This window comes from Echeneis naucrates, chromosome 18, assembly GCF_900963305.1.
Source record: "Echeneis naucrates chromosome 18, fEcheNa1.1, whole genome shotgun sequence".
Lineage (NCBI taxonomy): Eukaryota > Metazoa > Chordata > Actinopteri > Carangiformes > Echeneidae > Echeneis > Echeneis naucrates.
The window spans coordinates 13,335,050-13,352,339 of NC_042528.1; the positions used below are offsets into that span (position 1 = coordinate 13,335,050).

At 41.1% G+C, this 17,290-nt stretch overlaps 1 protein-coding gene across 1 annotated transcript in view; it reads right to left on the reverse strand.

Annotated features, from left to right (window-relative positions):
* Window positions 1-2,208: 2,208 nt before the first annotated feature.
* Window positions 2,209-17,290, reverse strand: part of adam19a (ADAM metallopeptidase domain 19a) — a 173,785-nt gene continuing 158,703 nt past the window's right edge. Inside the window, exons 17-23 of the mRNA XM_029526173.1 lie at window positions 14,465-14,542; window positions 8,909-9,017; window positions 8,462-8,603; window positions 6,270-6,369; window positions 5,193-5,444; window positions 3,495-3,703; window positions 2,209-2,956 (exon numbers count right to left, since the gene is read on the reverse strand). Of these exons, the coding sequence (XP_029382033.1) occupies window positions 2,905-2,956; window positions 3,495-3,703; window positions 5,193-5,444; window positions 6,270-6,369; window positions 8,462-8,603; window positions 8,909-9,017; window positions 14,465-14,542 (942 nt within the window). The 3' untranslated portion in view covers window positions 2,209-2,904. The remainder of the gene's footprint in view (window positions 2,957-3,494; window positions 3,704-5,192; window positions 5,445-6,269; window positions 6,370-8,461; window positions 8,604-8,908; window positions 9,018-14,464; window positions 14,543-17,290) is intronic.

The window sequence follows — 17,290 nt, forward strand, 5'->3', positions numbered from 1 at the left end:
CTCAACTAGGTTTGAGGTGTCTAGGGTAAAATGAATAATGCTATCCTCAAACTTCTGGAGCAAAAGAGTTGCTAAAGGCGAATGGTCTCTTTATAAATACCCTGACTCTCAGCAGATAACAGAAAGCCCCCCTGCCAATTCCTGACATTTACAGGCTGAAAATCTGTGAAATATACGTATGCTCCACAGTTTTTGACCTCTGACCTTTTTCTTTCTGTGTTGTTATCACATCCAAATACCAAGTAAATGTTTTCATTAAATTTACATTCATGCTCTGTGGAGGATAATACCGTAGTGAGACAACGGGCAGAGCTGTCTCCCTGCAAGAGAGAGACTAATTAGTGATGATGGGAGACACCTGGGAGATGCCAGAGGAGAGGAGTTAAGAGAGGACAATCATTTTTCAGGTGGGTCAGCTGTATGAACATCTCGTCTGTCTGGTGGCTTGAACTACCAAAACTCCCCCAGTCTTCCTGTCATTTCTGCTCAAGTAACTTCCGGCGGCACAGGTAGAAGAAAATATGACAATAACATTCATAAATGGAATGATTTTGGACCACTTAGTCAACATTGACATAAATGACAAAAAATGAGTTAGTTGAGAATGACATAAAAAAGACCATAACCTTTACCTCCCTAACTCTGCCACCTGTCAGTGAAGGGTTAGGGAGAAAAGAGTTACCTCTTAAAGATATCTCATTTCCAGCATGCCGCACATGATGTAAAGGCTTCATAGTCAGTCATCAGCTACAAACGGTACGATCATCACAACAGCCTTCTCACAAAATGACGCTCATTATTAGAGCAATGAGGAAGGACTGAATGAAAGGGCAAGTTCTCTTCAACCTTCAGTTCTACAGTCATTAGTCAAGTATTGTCTGTTGTACATTGTAAACCCATTCAGTTTACAGTGTGACAAGTCTGCACCCACAGCACTTTCATTTTACTGCTCTCCTGAGGGGCAATGCGGCTGCATAGTGGTAAGCGCTGTTGCCCCACAATTAGGACGCGGGTTCTGCTCCTGCGCCTGGGGCCTTTCTGTGTGGAGTTCTCTGCAGAATTTACTGGTTGTCTGAGTGTGAGTGGTTGTTTGTCTCTTAGTGTTGACTCTGTGATGGACTGATGGCTTGTCCAAGGTGATTCCACCCTCACCCAGCGTGACCTGGAAATGGATAAAGTGGTTAAAGATGAATGAATATTCTCCTGAGCAAGGAACCGAACCTGCAGCTGCTGGGTGTTCTGCCTCAGTGTCTGTCTGTTGTGCGTATTTGGCGTGCCCATATTGAAGTGGCAGTGTGTTGCGCACTCAGAAAAACTGGTGCTCCATAGCATGTGCTGGCTATCTATTATCCTGTATCACTGTAGATTGACACTGTATTTTTTTTTATTAGATTCTAGACTTTATATTTAATTTACACTAAAGTTCTAAGATATGGGAGATAAAAAAACAAAAAAAAAAACAAAACCCAAATGTAAATGAGACAAATGTTCTGAGTCCCTGCTGTGAAAACATACCACAGTACCACTTTTTCAAAATCTCTGAAATGAGAACTTTTTTCTTTTTTTTTTTTAAAGAAAAAGGAACATGTTTTAGTCAAATGGCAGTGAGGCCTACAATTCCCGTGATGCAACTGTATTTCATTTTTATTTTAGTCCCGTTGTACCTGGTGAAAACCAACATCTTTTTAACATCCTGCTGGTCCCATATAGCATGAATTCTGTATTACAGCTCAACTCCATGAACTTGAACCATGAACATGTTCCTGCCTACACCCCCCCCCTCCAATGCCTGCCTGCCTGTCTCTCTCTCTCTCTCTCAACCCAACCGGTCGAGGCAGATGGCCGCCCCCCCTGAGCCTGGTTCTGCTCGAGGTTTCTGCCTCTTAAAGGAAGTTTTTCCTTGCCACTGTTGCCAAGTGCTTGCTCATCGGGGGATCTGTTGGGTCTCTTTAAATAAATTTATGAAGAGTTTGGTCTAGACCTGCTCTATATGTAAAGTGCCTTGATGTAACTTTGTTATGATTTGGCGCTATACAAATAAATCTGATTTGATTTGATTTGATCCTGCTAACACGTAATAATCCTGACTTTGAGTCATGGATTTTTTTGAACTAAGGCGACGAGGAAAAGAATTCATCATTGCCCTCATCATCAACATCATCACATGAGAATTAAAAAGACAGAATGAATGAAGCTTATTGGTAATTTTGTAAAAATGTTTTATGCAACAATTTAAAAGTAATAACACAGCAAAAGACATTCAAAAGAAGATGAGCAACTGGGGTGTGTCCTGCCAGCACCAAGCGTCTGTCCAGTCCTCCACCATGTAAACAGTGTTGAGAGAAGCTGCTGATGCTGCTCTGCTTCATCCTGAAAGACCCCCCATCATCATCCTCATCCCCATACTGTGAATAACACACTGAAAATATAATAAATTATAAAACCTACAAAGATGGAGGAGTTGACTTGTGGTAAACTTAGGTGAGAAGATTTTCAAGCATTTGGGACACACCCCAGGTATGAAAAGACCTCTTTGGCACATGACAGAAACTGTAAACAAAACAGCATTCATTACAATTTTTTAACATAAGTATTATCAACATATTAAAAAACAAACAAACAAAAAAAAAAGTTTTGGCAAATGTGACCGTTTCCCCAACGATAATACTTGTCTCAGTTTGCATGGTGTCCGTGCAAAACTGCGTCATTGTGGCTAATGTTAGAGCGCTGGGAGGCCGAGCAGAGGGGAGAGATGTGGACTGGTTCAGGTCCCATTTGTTGTTTCATGTCTCTGGTCCTCCTGTATGCGATAGTTCTGTGGTTCACAGTCTCTTTAGTGCAAATAGGCTGTCAGCTGCTGCCTCCTCAGAGAGGGGAGGGTGAGGGATGGGGTGAAGTAGAAGGTCATTTTCGTGGTGGAAGTGAGGCTTTGTTTGGTTTGGCACCTGGGACTGGTCTGCAAAATGTGTGTTTGTGTGTGCAGAGGGGGGGAGAAAGAAAAGATTAAAACTTGAGGTTGAGGTTACAAAACAAACTGATGACTGCAGGTTTTTCTTCAGAAGAGTGGAGGCTTTGTCTGTTTGTCATCAATCACAAAGGCACAACATACAGGTGTGTGACTGATTTCTCCATTGTTCACACAACAAACACACACTAATTGTCACACACAAATCTGAATTACAAAGTGAAAAATGTGTACATGGTTTGTGAGCATACTAACATTCATAAATTAGCGCTGACCACAAATTGCAGCAGGGGCTGATTGGAGAAACACACTGCTGGTCCAGTTTGAGGCAGCAGCACAGTACTGTCCAAGTCTGGTGTATGATGTTTTTAATGAGGACGGATAGTGGTACAGTGGTTAGCACTGTCACCTCACTGCAGTAAGGTTCTGTGTCTCCAACTTCTCTGCCAATGTCCCAGTTCAGATATGACTGTCCTCTCTACAATGTCATTCCCTGGCCCTGTGTGTCATTGTTGTGTGTTTTCCCCACCTGAGAGCTCTGAGAGGGGGGATGGCTGAGACTTTTCCCACAGGTTTGGGTCCCACTGCTGGGGGCATCATGACCAGCAGACCTGGAGAGGGTTTGGAAACGGCATTCAAGGCCACACTTGCCGTGAAGGAGTTTCCCCTGGCTGGGCTCATGGGGAGGGGCCTCTGAGGAGGGAATGGGGACGCTCTGGGCTTCAATTCAGACACCATCTAAAAAACATTTAATGACATTTAATGGTCAGGTTGTGTGTCTGGTTATCAGTCTATTCACATACAATTCAGTGTGTGGAGAATTCAAGCACGAAGGGAAAATGTTTAAAAAGCAAAAGTTTTCCTGGAGGGAAAAAACATCTTTTTTAAGATCAGCACCAACACAGAACAAGACTAAATCCCAGATACATGGACCCAGCAGGAAGGAGAACTCCAGCTCAGTTTCAGTCTGGACTGGATCCAGGACGTATTCTGAATCTGATCCAAAGAGGATCATACCACCCTATTCACACCGATAGCAGATGAAAAGTGAGCTCCACAAAACAGCAGTGATCTCAAAGTAAATGCTCATGAAATATTGGATGGTTGACACAAACAAGAAAAAGCAGCGGAGCATTCAGAAGTTCATCTCATTTAAAGACGTTTTACACTTCACAGAGGTGAACTGATGAGAGCAGAGTACTAATCAATACCAAAGCAATCACATAAAAACATAGTGGTTTATTATTTCTTCGGGGTTCAAGAAGTATTTATGTGATTCATCTCAGAAGAACTCTGAGTCAGACTCCAAAAGTTTTCTCATTAGCTCTGCGTGTTTGGAAATTACACAAAGAAATTATCGATTTAGCCGCAGCCATGAGGAATGCAATGCGGAATCTAACACTGGGACTCAAAAAGGCGTCCACCACACCCCACAAACAGGAAGTTTAATGTTGCCATGGTTTCAGTTTTCATTTTATATAAAAAAAAAAAAGAAAAAAAGAAAAAAAAAAGTATGTGTGTGTATATATATATATATGTATATATGTATATATGTATGTATATGTGTATATATATGTATATGTATATATATATATATATATATGTGTGTGTGTGTGTGTGTGTGTAATTTTGGATAAATGAAAGGATAAACAAATGAACTATTATTAGTGTCTGTCTGCAGTGTCCTCTACGCCACAAAACTGTCATTGTGATTTATTGATGCAATCAATATTTCTAACTATATCTCCATCTGCCCTGAGCATTTTATACTCTTATTCTGCCTGGTATGGTGAACACAGAAGGAACGGGTTCTGTAATTTAAACCCAAATCAGATCAGATCACCCTGCTGGGCTCACTTGGATTGGATTTCTGTCTCTGGGGGAGGTCAGTGAGTTTAGCATCTCTTGAAGAGGCCAGTCATTTTAATCCATCTGATTGTGTGTGTTTGTAGTTGTTCACAGTCACCGGCTGTATTTGGTACATTACCATGTGATGCTACATGTCTGTCATCCTGTGGTGTCAGAAGCTCTTGTATGTTGCATGTGCTGTGCAGTCCTGTCTGTGGGTCTGTCTTTGTAGGGCCAAAGCTGAATTTCCCCAAGCAGTGGACAATAAAGATGTAAATGAATTTATTTGACACAGATTCTGGCCCTCTGGCCAGATGTTGATCCTTGGATCAGTTCAATTCTCTTTTAAGGCCACAAAAATGATCACAAAGGCTTTTACCAGGGGAGATCGTGTCGGGTTGAGGGGCAGAGGCTTTTTCGGCGGGCTCAGTCTCTGAGGGGTGGGTGGTAATTTGAGTGGGGCAGCTGGGGGCTTGCCAACTGGCAGGGGTGGGCGAGGCGTCTTGAGGTCCCGGGGACCACCCTGAGGAGACTGGGCAGGTCTCAGAGGTCGCACAATGTTGACAGGCTGGGTGCCATTAGGTGACAGGCCTGGTCTGAGTGGCAGGACCTCTTTGCTGGTGTGAGGAAGCTGAAAATTAAGACCACATGAAAGACTGAACCTTAGAATAGCAATGTACATTTCTTTATTATCCTTGTGCCAGTATTTTAATTAAGAAGACTTATTCATCAATTACTACCCATTATTACTGGTCATAATTACTCAATTAATGATAGAGATGATGACTTCTATCAATCATTTTTGTTGTAACATATTATATAAGATATGATTATTGTGTCATTTCCCAAAACCTAGAAGAAGTGATCTACATATAACATGACAAAGAGGAAAAACAATCTGTGAAGGTTCCATAAATGAAAGTTTAAATGGGTAACTGTCAGCATTAGCATGTGCTATTTGTTGTGATTAGATGTGGTTTTTACTGGTACAGTGCAGCTTCATTCATTGTGTGCTTTGTTGTTTTCCTAATATCTGGCCTTTGTAACCCTTTGCTATATAAGAACTGAAGAGGTGGGGTGAGAGATTATTCTGTAGTGCGATGTCTAGAAGCAGTGACAGACATTTTCAGACCATTTAATCCTTGAGCTAAATATATTTTTACATAAAATATATATTAATGTAATATTATTATTGATATTGTGTATATATACTTGGTAAATCTATACTTTATGAATAATATTTACAATAATCTTTCATCACTTCTGTGTTTATGCTCCTCAAACAAGACAGTTCAGCCAAATAAATAAAGCTGTAAAGGAGGTACAGTGTGGTGGATTTGGGAGGAGGCTGTTTCTTTGAGGTCATTTCATAGGAAGGGCAAACTCTAGGATGGGTCATTATTCCCTAAAACACACCTTATTCCCTTCCTTTCCAAAACACACACTTCTAACTCACCCCCTTGTGGCTGCTGGCTTTGTTGATTGGTCCAACCACCTTCAAGTGAAAGGCAGGATTCAGATGGCCATTCTTCCCTTTCTCTACCGACACGTCCGTCCTGAAAGGACAGGCAGAAAATAAACCTGAGCCTGACACCTGAAACCAGTCCTGCTTCAGCATTCCTTTCCATCTGACATAGATTTTTTTTGCCCAAAGTAGAAAAGGAGAGAGAAGAGAAATCAACATGAAGTTTTTCCTCCAGTCTGATGGGAAAGGAAATCAGATCAAAATGAAATTAGTCTGGTTCTGTTTGAGGAGGTTTTTCTCTCTGCTGTCATCAAGTGTGGCTCATTGTGAACTGCTGGCTTTCTCTAAATAATACTGTCAAGTCTTGACCTCACTCTAAAGTGTGCTATACAAATAAAATTGAATTGAACCGGAATTGTCCTTCAAAAGCTCTTTATATACTCACAGGTACACTGTGGAAAACCTATCATGTCCTTGTCAATGTCAAAATCTGCAAATGGAAGTGATGATGATTTTTGTGTTGATGCTCCTGCACGCCTATATTAGCATTAAAAAAATAACTGACAAAAAGATAATGACATTCACCCAGTGACGCTACCGCCATAGATGCAGTGGAGCAGAGAGCAGCTGCATCGACACTGTTCTTCACAGTGCCAGGCTAACTGTGTGTAATAATGACAATAATTACACTTCGGGCTTTCCAGTAAGAATGTACAACATGCTAAAGCAATCATCCTGGAAAAAGGCGTAACTGTAAATGTACAAAGACTATTGCCCATGGAACAAAACAAAAAATGCTGTAGTTGCAGCCATTGAGAGTATTTTTAATCAGCATAGGCGCTAAATCCTCTGCATCGCTACCTCTCATTCAGTTATCTCCATTTTAACAGCCGTTTCTGTAAATTACTGCTCAGTGTCTCCGAGATCTAGCCTTTCTCTCTGTCTGCGATTTGAGGGTCAGGGTCTTTAAAATGCTGGATCCTCCTGTAAATCACTGAAGCAGACCTGAGAGATTTCAAAGTTCAGTGTTATGACAAGGTTGATTTTGCGGGCGAGGTATACAGCAATGCTCATAAAGGATGCTTTGGGCTTTATGAGGACATGAGCTTTGTTTGGTTCTGATGGAGGTGAGTCTCAGCCTGCTGCTTAGATACTGAAGGAGGTGGAGATCTGCCACCGCTCCCTTTATCCTCACTACTGTCTGACAGACACAGAGACAGAGACAGAAAAACAGAGGCAGACAGACGGACAGGGGGACAGAGACAGAAAAACAGAGGCAGACAGAGAGACAGACAGACGGGCAGGGGGACAGAGGCAGAAAAACAGAGGCAGACAGAGAGACAGACAGACGGACAGGGGGACAGAGACAGAAAAACAGAGGCAGACAGACGGACAGGGGGACAGAGACAGAAAAACAGAGGCAGATAGAGAGACATACAGACGGACAGGGGGACAGAGACAGAAAAACAGAGGCAGACAGAGAGACAGACAGACGGACAGGGGGACAGAGACAGAAAAACAGAGGCAGACAGACGGACAGGGGGACAGAGGCAGATAGAGAGACAGACAGACGGACAGGGGGACAGAGACAGAAAAACAGAGGCAGACAGAGAGACAGACAGACGGGCAGGGGGACAGAGGCAGATAGAGAGACAGACAGACGGACAGGGGGACAGAGACAGAAAAACAGAGGCAGATAGAGAGAGACAGACAGACGGACAGGGGGACAGAGACAGAAAAACAGAGGCAGACAGAGAGACAGACAGACGGACAGACGGACAGAGACAGAAAAACAGAGGCAGACAGAGAGACAGACAGACATAGACAGAGAAGCAGACAGTCAGACAGACAGACAGACATAGGCAGAGACAATGAAACAGACAGACAAACAGACGGACATAGACAGAGAAACAGACCGTCAGACAGACAGACAGACAGACAGACAGAGACAGAGAAACAGTCAGACAGACAGACAGACATAGACAGAGAAACAGACAGTCAGACAGACAGACAGACATAGGCAGAGACAATGAAACAGACAGACAGACATAGGCAGAGACAATGAAACAGACAGACAGACAGACAGACGGACATAGACAGAGAAACAGACCGTCAGACAGACAGACACAGACAGACAGACAGGCAGAGACAGAGAAACAGACAGTCAGACAAACAGATGGTACTTGTTGCTTTTGTTCTTCTCTCTCTGTAAAAGCCACTTATGGAAACAGGACGTCTTTATCCTGCAGCAGTAGAAGATGAGCAGCACTCCTGGCAGGACGACCAGGAAAGCAAACAGCAGCCCCACCACCAGCCCCACCTGACCTGTGGACACACAAACATGTGCATGTTCATTACCATTCCTACAGGGATTGTGTTTTGATATTTACATTATTTAACCACATTATTTTCTATCAGTGCACGTTTCTGTTGAGACAGGTTTCTATATCTGCCCAGGTGTGACTGACCTTTTTGTGTCTCACGGACTTTGATGTTTCCATTTTTACAGGTTACCAATGTTCAAGAGAAACTCCCACTCGCCCAGCCAATAAGTCTCTTCATCAGTGCCTTCAGACTGACTTCGAGGCCTGCACCTATCTATTTCTGTGTGTGTCCGTGCATGGACTCACTGTCGTACTGAATAGGTCCACTGTCAACACTGCCGCCAAGTCCTGGCTTCTCACAGAAGGGTGGTGCCCATCCTCGGTTACAGTAGCAATTCCCATTGCTGTTACAAACCTATACACGTGCACACATAGACATACAAGGCATTTGTTAGTATTGGAATGTGCTGCAGGTTGTGTTGTTTGCAACAGACTGACACTGTGTGTGCCTCCTCTACCTTTAGATACAGAACACAGATTATAAACAATAATGTCTCCAACTTGCTGTTGATCACTTAGACCTTTGACCTTGATTTCTTCTGGACAAGCTGCCTCCAGGTCCAGAATGATCACAGGGCGTAACAGATAATTGCATTATGCATGCATTATTAAGGGAGAATGCATACTGAAATGCTATTGATGAAATTGAAATGGCCGCTATATTTATGCCTGAATATCTTTTTTCAATTCAGCGTTGCTCTTTATTAATTCAGTTAATATCATGTGCTCTGCAAATCGCATAATATATTTTCTAACAATCAGGTTAGAATAAACAAATTGATTAATGTGTGGCATTAAAGTTTACTGCAGGGATTCTGAGTCTTTGCCCCTGGGGCTCCCTGCCAGTTTATTCAGGTTGTCTCTGCATAAAGGACAAATAAACATTTGCAACTTTACAAGAACATTATTAAGGCAAGGTCTAGCTCGTTCAGCTATCAGTAATAGTCACAGTCCATAAACCATGACGGTATAACTGCTCAGTCAGTCACGCCTTCATTCCTTTCTCCCTACAATATAGTGTAGTCTTACACTGATATTTACTAATACTGGAAAAACAGACAGCACAATCTGCAGCTCCAGTCAGTTCAGATCCACAGTCATGAGAGGCAAACCGAGACTCATACTTATTATTCTACCATTTTTTGCTGTTACACATTTCTAATTCTTAAGGGAGAAGCCTCCTGGCAGCTGATTTGAATTTGGAAAGACAATTACAACTCATTTAAGCCTCCTACAGAGAAAAGTGGGGTCCTAGATGATGTTTACTGAAGCTACATCCATCCTTAGTCATGTGGGCTGTGGGGGGAAGATTTGTAAATTCTAACATCTTCAATTATCTTTTTGGAAGGCAGACAGGGAGCATCTATAAATTGTAGTACCAGCCAACAGCCTGTAGTCTGTCTTCACTGCCCCTTTGATCCACTGATTGGCCTTTTCTCTGTGACATCAGACACGAGTACTACAGACTCATCTGTCATGACAACATGGCCAGAGCGTGATTTCTCAGAGACATAGGTGGAGGATTAAAATCAGTTTTTATACACTGACTAAGAATGAATTGAAGAATCACCTCTGAATGACACCCAGTTTAAGAGAACTTTACTTCATTCTGCATGACAGTTAATTACCTTAAAAGTCTGAATTAAATGTGTGAAAAAAAAAAAAAAAAAAACCCCAACCCAAAACAACTTCAATCTAGAGATTAGCATTTAATAATGACTAATATCTGCAGACACCTTTGCAGCCTCTATACAGAGGAGAATACACTGCTGTGCTCTAATTACATCCAGATGTAATTACCCTACTGGTGATAAACAGGCCTATTTACCTCATTAGCACTCGGTCAACATGAAGGGCACTTGGATATTGTGTGGCTTATTTGTAATGATCACTTATGAAGTGAGTATTTGAAAGAGTTTCTCCATCATATATGATAAAAAGGGGAAATCTGTGTGAAATGAAAACACCACAACCTAGATTTACACACAGTCACTGATATATACAAATCATTCACCCTGCCAAGTCTACAGAGCCTGTAATGTGCTTTCAAAAATAAAAGCCTCATGTATAATCTTTTAAAAGATACAGACTCAGAAGAGAGTGAAACGTCCCTGCTTAATATTGTTGTTTATTTGCATGGACATCCATGTTCTCCAAAAGCATTAGGCTCACTGAATGAAAGAATCAAATGAATTAAATGATGATGCTAAATAAAAAAAAAACCCAAACAAAACAATAAAAGTTCTAAAACAAACAGAACAAAACAAAGCCATGCTAACACAGGAGGAGATGGTTAGAGAGAAAACTGTATGTTTAGAGTAATCCTGACTTGAAGCCATTTCCATTATCCATCTGCACATTGAGAGGAGGAACACAAAAGGGACAAACAGCATAAAACAACAAAGTGAGGAGAGAAGGACGGGGGAGTAGGGGAAGCAAGGATGTGTCTGGTGTTTTTTCTTATTGCTCACATTATTTCAAATCCTAATCAAATAGCAATGCCTGATGAGTAGTGCGACTGCTCCTCATGCAGCGGCTGGGGTAAACAGGCTGAGCCTTCTAAGGTGTGAAATTTGGGTTTCTTCAAATGATGAGAGCAGTTCAAAACATTAACTAGGCCCTGCCAATTAGGGCTAGACTCCACATATCAAACTGGCCTGGAGTTAACACACAAGTGTAACAAAGGAAATGTCCTTCACATTTGACTGCAGAAGTAATACCAAGCTACTACTGTGGGTAATAATTCAGGCAGTTTTCATGCCAATCTATAATACTTCTTACAGCATTTACCACACATTTACTTCCTAAAAAGTCAACCTAGATGTTTGGCTGTGAATAAAGCAACAACACGAGGACCACTTCAGGTGGATAACTTGATAATTGGCCTTACTGTCTGTCTCTTCAGAGGAACAGAACACACACTGTTATGCCAAACTACGACCAAAACTAAAAAATGAGAGATAACCAGATACTAAATATCCACTTGGGTAAATAAAGATAACATACATATAAATGGATGTAACCAATGTTTGCAGGATTATACACTGGTGGAACAGCCATCAGAGGTATTTTGGGCTATATTATATTGCCCAAGGGCACTTCAAAATGTAGACTAGAGGAACAAAGTACAAAATCAGTGAGTTTAGTGGATAGCCAAGTCTACCTGGTCCACCTAATGACAAGACCACATTACCATTTACCCTTCCTCATAATCGCTGAAAGAATCTAAACTACCATGTTCAAGTCACTGCATTACTGTGTGAACACACACTGGTAACTAACTCAAATAGCAAAGTGAGCAGAAACCCTTAACAGGGATTGCATTATGCATTATTTACTTCTTCTTCTTACTATGGCAAATCACCATATAACTGTGTTTAACCAAGTTTATCCATCTGGCCTTTACTTGTTCATGTCAAGCACGCCCCTGCCGTTGTTAGAGATCCAGCTTCACTTCACTCCTGGTTCTTATTGAAGTAAAAATAAATAAATAAAAATTCTCCTCTTGTGTTAAAGTTTTGAAAAGGAGATGGGGAAAATACCCAACAATCTGAAGTCTGCAGATCTGAAGAGTTTCCATGAGTGATCTAGACCTGCTGAGTCTTATTACCACTGCTTCCCCATGACCGGACAAATTCTATTTCAGTTTCAGTTGATAAAACGTTTAGCTGACTCTATAAATGATCTGCCGTGATCTGAAAAAATCAGGACTCAGGAGGAAAGAATATATATTTTAGATTCTATTATAATCTTTGGCTTTCTGACAGCTCTCTGGGTCTGCACGGTTCAGTAAGACTTTCTCTGGTGACAGCAGCCGAACACAAAGGAGCCCCAAAATTTGAGGATTTACTGCCTCTTTCTTCTGCAACACACATGGACAGATGCTTTACTGCTAGCAGGCTACAGAGCTAATTATCCTGTTTGCTGTAGCACAGAGTCTTAACCCTGCATTTTGTCCCATGACTATCAGGGGTGACTCCACTAACAAAAACAGATTGATTTGTAGTTTGTGGAAACTCCTGATTGATTAGCTCAGTAAACATTTTCCTTATGACTTTATGGTCTCAGTGTTTAGCTCAAGTCTTCTTCCATACAAAATATTCTTTTTGGGTGTGGCCACTGTGGGACTGGTGATTGACAGACTATACCACCCAATCAAGAGAACACAGCAGAACAGATCCAGCCCTCATTCCTCCTCAACTCCACCTTCTTCTCAAATGATGGTTTTAAATAAAAAATCTGATTTATTTGTATAGTGCCAAAACATAACAACGTTTAAAAAAATACAACATGACGGTGACGGCCAAATTAAAAACTGGAGAATTCACAAACAAAAAAAGTCTCACTTGTTGCATTGCAAAAAGCAAGAGACAGGTTTCATTTTCCTGTGGTTTTGCAAACATTAGATTTCAGGAAAACATCAGCTGTCAGCAGCTTCACCGAAAAAAAAGTCACAGTGGTGAAAAGTTGATGGTAGCTGCCAAGGTTAGACTGCTGTGCTGCGTGAAGACACATCTGGTGACATATGTTCCTATCTGTGAGATCTGTGCCTTTTCAATGTGGTTCAGCTGTACCTGGACTACAAATAACTCTATGTTTTGTGTTTATATTTCCAATTCAGTCCATGTAGCTTAATTACTCTTCAACCAACTTACAACCTGTGACAGCCTGTTATTTTCTATTGGAAAGAGGTGAGAGCAGATTGAACAGTTGTTCTGCAGGTTCCCTGTCAGAGGAGAATATGCCTCAATTCTGTGAGTGACCAAAGCTGCATTTTTAAAATGTTCTGTGCCACCTGTGGGAAGCTTTGGCCTTGGTAGACCTACTTTACAGTAGGTGTCTTTTGGTCTCAGTCTTCATACAAGCTTGACAAATTACACACTGCTTGCTCGTTCAAACATTTTGCTTTTAATTTTAGTAAAAACGGGCCCTTTGCAAAAAAATCTAAATTTTCACCATAATGCTATTTCAACAAGGACATGTTCTCATGGTCATTCTTTTGTTGAATGACACCAGAGTTGAAAAGAGTTGAAAGTTGAAAAGTCTACAGGAAGGTTTCATTTTGGTGACATTCTTTTCAGGCTTGTGCACAAAAATGCAGGTCTGTTTTGCTTTAAATACAAGTTCAAATAATGTGAACTCTTCTATCTGTTTTTAGCATTGAAAAGGTGCAGCAGTTTTACATTTCTATTCATGCTGCCACTGAAAAGCAATGACACAAAAGTTACCAGCAGTTCCTGTTGCTGTTGTTGCCAGAACACAATGGCCTCTGCATTTTCATGCTCTTCATATCCTCAGTCAGAAAGTTTTTGGGGCTGTGGCATCATATATATATGTCTCAGCTTATGTTTGATGAGTTTCATTGACAGTATAAACCAACAAGGTTTGAAGTTTCAACTTCAGAGGTCAGAATCAAAGATTGATAATAAAGATAAATGATCTTCATTCCCATCTCCTCTTTGGGTAACAAGTAGTTAAACCTACGCTCTGCTCCAGAGCTTGGTTATTGACTTGAAAACTATGAATGATTTTTCTTTATCTGCCTCAGGCTTGCTTGTCCTGCTCCAATAAATAGTTCATCACTTCAGTTACTGTTGCATTCCAGTATTCCAGTCATTTATTTTCCTGCCTTTTATGACACACCTGGTGACAGCGCTGCAAAGCGTTACCTTTGCCCAAGGACACAGTGTGACAATAAGATTAGGGAGCCATGCCCAGCAGCTAAGTGAGTCGAATCTGCTGCATGACTATGGATGCCTGTGAGACTTGTGAATTTGTATGTGTGTGTGAGTTTGTGAATACCCCGTGGCCATGACAGCGTGCGATGCAAGTCTCCAGCTCAGTGAAAGAGGCATTTTGGCATCGGCGGTCTCGGCACACCTGTGGCAACACAAGCAGAATGATCACGTTACAGATTACAGTGCATGTAAAGCGAACACAGTGCGTGCAAACAAACAGATTCTGCCTTTTTCCTCTGCCCTTGGACTTTGGAATAACCTGGCCACCTGAGGAGACTGGGCAAGCAACATGTCCTGTTTAATCAGAGCCGTTTGACTTATTAAGATGCTTTCACCAAAGACATTTGGTCTCAACTGCTGCTTTAATTTTCATTTATAGGCATGCTGGAGGGATGTGCTGCTTTCTCAGGAGCTTTATTAGTCATGCAACTCATCTTTCCCGGCAGTGTAAGGACAGACAAGAGGACAGGCAGTTTGGGAGTGGGTGGGTGTAGAGGACAAACTGAGTCACTGACTGATTTGGGACAAAAGAATCATCAAAAGGGACTAAGGCTGCAAGAAAGATGAAGAGTGATGAAGGCGTTAAAACGTTTGATTGTTTTTCAGATGCGATGTATCAGATTCAAACTGTTAACATTGTGCTTTGAATCTCATCCATTTGTAGCCTTTTTCATAAAGTTGCTAATGAATGAACTTTTGTCTGTATCCATTCATTATGGAAGCTAATCACAAAAACAATTTGATTCCTGCTTTGTAGTCTAGTATAGTTTAAACACAATCAGTCTCTTGACTGGAGCAACCCTATTCTTTTTACCCAGACAGCCTAAATTTGATGACTGACAAAAAGTACAGAAGTCAGCAACTCAAAATGTGAAATTATTATTGATCAGTTCAACAGTCCATTGAGTCACCATGTGTACAATAAAAAAAAAAATCATCGATCAAAAACACTGGTGGTTCTATTGTAAGGTTGAAACTCATTGACACTACTGTAGCAGAACTTTTTACTTCCTGCAGTACAAATCTGCAGCAGTAAAATATGTTTGTAAGTGCTGAGACTAAAGGTCGTAACTCAGCACCTTTTATGTAGCTCTACAGCACAGACCTACATTAGTTATAATTTAGACATAATATTAGTTATTTGCATTTGTGCTCTTTCTCCTACTATGTCTGTTATTGTTGTTGCTTTGCTATTGTTCGCAGGGCAATCAATTTTGCGTTGGTTGAATGTGCGATTGTGTGATTAGAAGCTGTAGCTTTGTGCCATGTATGCCTGTGCTGTCTAAAAAAGGCCGGTTCAATATGATGACTCAAATTTCATCATTTCGGATGGCAGACAATATTCTTTACTGCCTATTTTTAATCTCTACTCATGAAGCACTTTTCAGTCCTTTCAATGCCACAATCATTGAGATGGAATTCAAGGGGTACAGATGGATAAATAGAATTTACTGGTAGAATGGTGGGAAATGCAGATTATTTTGTGCGTGCATTGATAAATAATATACAGCCCTTTTCTACTCTAATTTTGTCCCATTTCCACATGTGTAGGTGTGTGTAGCATCAGATTCACAGCCCAATGGAATGGGAGAAGTTTGAAACAAACACCTAGCAAAGATCAGGCCTCCTCCTACTGAATTCTCTTCCTGTTAAATAGATTGTGAACCCATTGAGGACTACTTTAAATGTGGATTTACAACAAATTAAAAACTCAATTTGCTTGTGAATTTCCATGGGATTGTAATAAGCAAACAAACCCTTTTATCCCATAATTTCAACTTTTTATCTCATAATGATGACTCGGTGTGTGATTTAGTTTTTTTATTCAAGGCTAAGTTGTCATCCTCTGTTTTTGTTTTTTGTTTTTTTTTACTGCCAGAAATGGGCTTCCATACAAAGCTGTATGGGATGGTGACAGAGAGAAAAACCACTGTTGAAAAAGGTCCACATGAACTCTTTCACCTGGAATTTGCCAGAGACATGTGGGAGACTGCAAGGTCAATTGGAAGAAGGTTATTTGGTCTGAGAAGACAAAAATTGAGCTTTCTAGTCATCAGACTAGACACTATGTTTGGCGAACACAAAACATTGCACATCACCACAAACTACTACTACTACTCTACTGTGAAGCATGGAGGTGGCAATGCCACGTTCTGGGGATGATTCTCAGCAGCAGGCCCTTCAAAGCTTGTAAAGAGGGGCAAATGGAATGCAGAAAAATATCAGCAAATCCTGGGGGATAATTAGATTAAATCTGCAAGAGAACTACAATTTGGGAGAAGATTTATTTCCCAGCAAGGCAACGACCCCAGGGATAAAGCAAAAGCCACACAGAAATGGTTCAAAGACAACAAGGTGAAGGTTCTGGAGTGGACAAGTCAATGCCCAGATCTCAGTCCAATATAGAATTTTTGGCTGGACTTGAAAAGAGCTGTTCATGCCAGATCCAAGAAAAACCCAACAAAACTTGAGTGGTTTTCAAAGGAAGAATGGTGAGAAATCATACAGCTTCTCATGTCAGAACTCGACGTGGTGCATGACAACACATTTCTTCAGCAGCAGCCTTTGTCTGGCTCCTTACCCCTGAGCTATCATAACACACACAAACTCTAAAAGAGACATCAATGTTCATACAGAAGAGTAGAAATTAGTTTTCTGACTTTAGAACAAGGCTTTAATTTCCTTTGTGCAGTGCAGTCACTTTCATCTGTCTGCGTTCTGTTCAGGTCATTTTAAATCTCCAGTCAGGTGTGAAAGTTGTTGGGCAGGTAGCCAGACACATTTGTTGTTTCAAGCTGTTGCTGACCAAAGCCGTCTTAACCCTCAAATGCTCATTTGACTCCTAAATGAAAACATGACAGTTGGACAAATCACTTCTAACTTAATGATC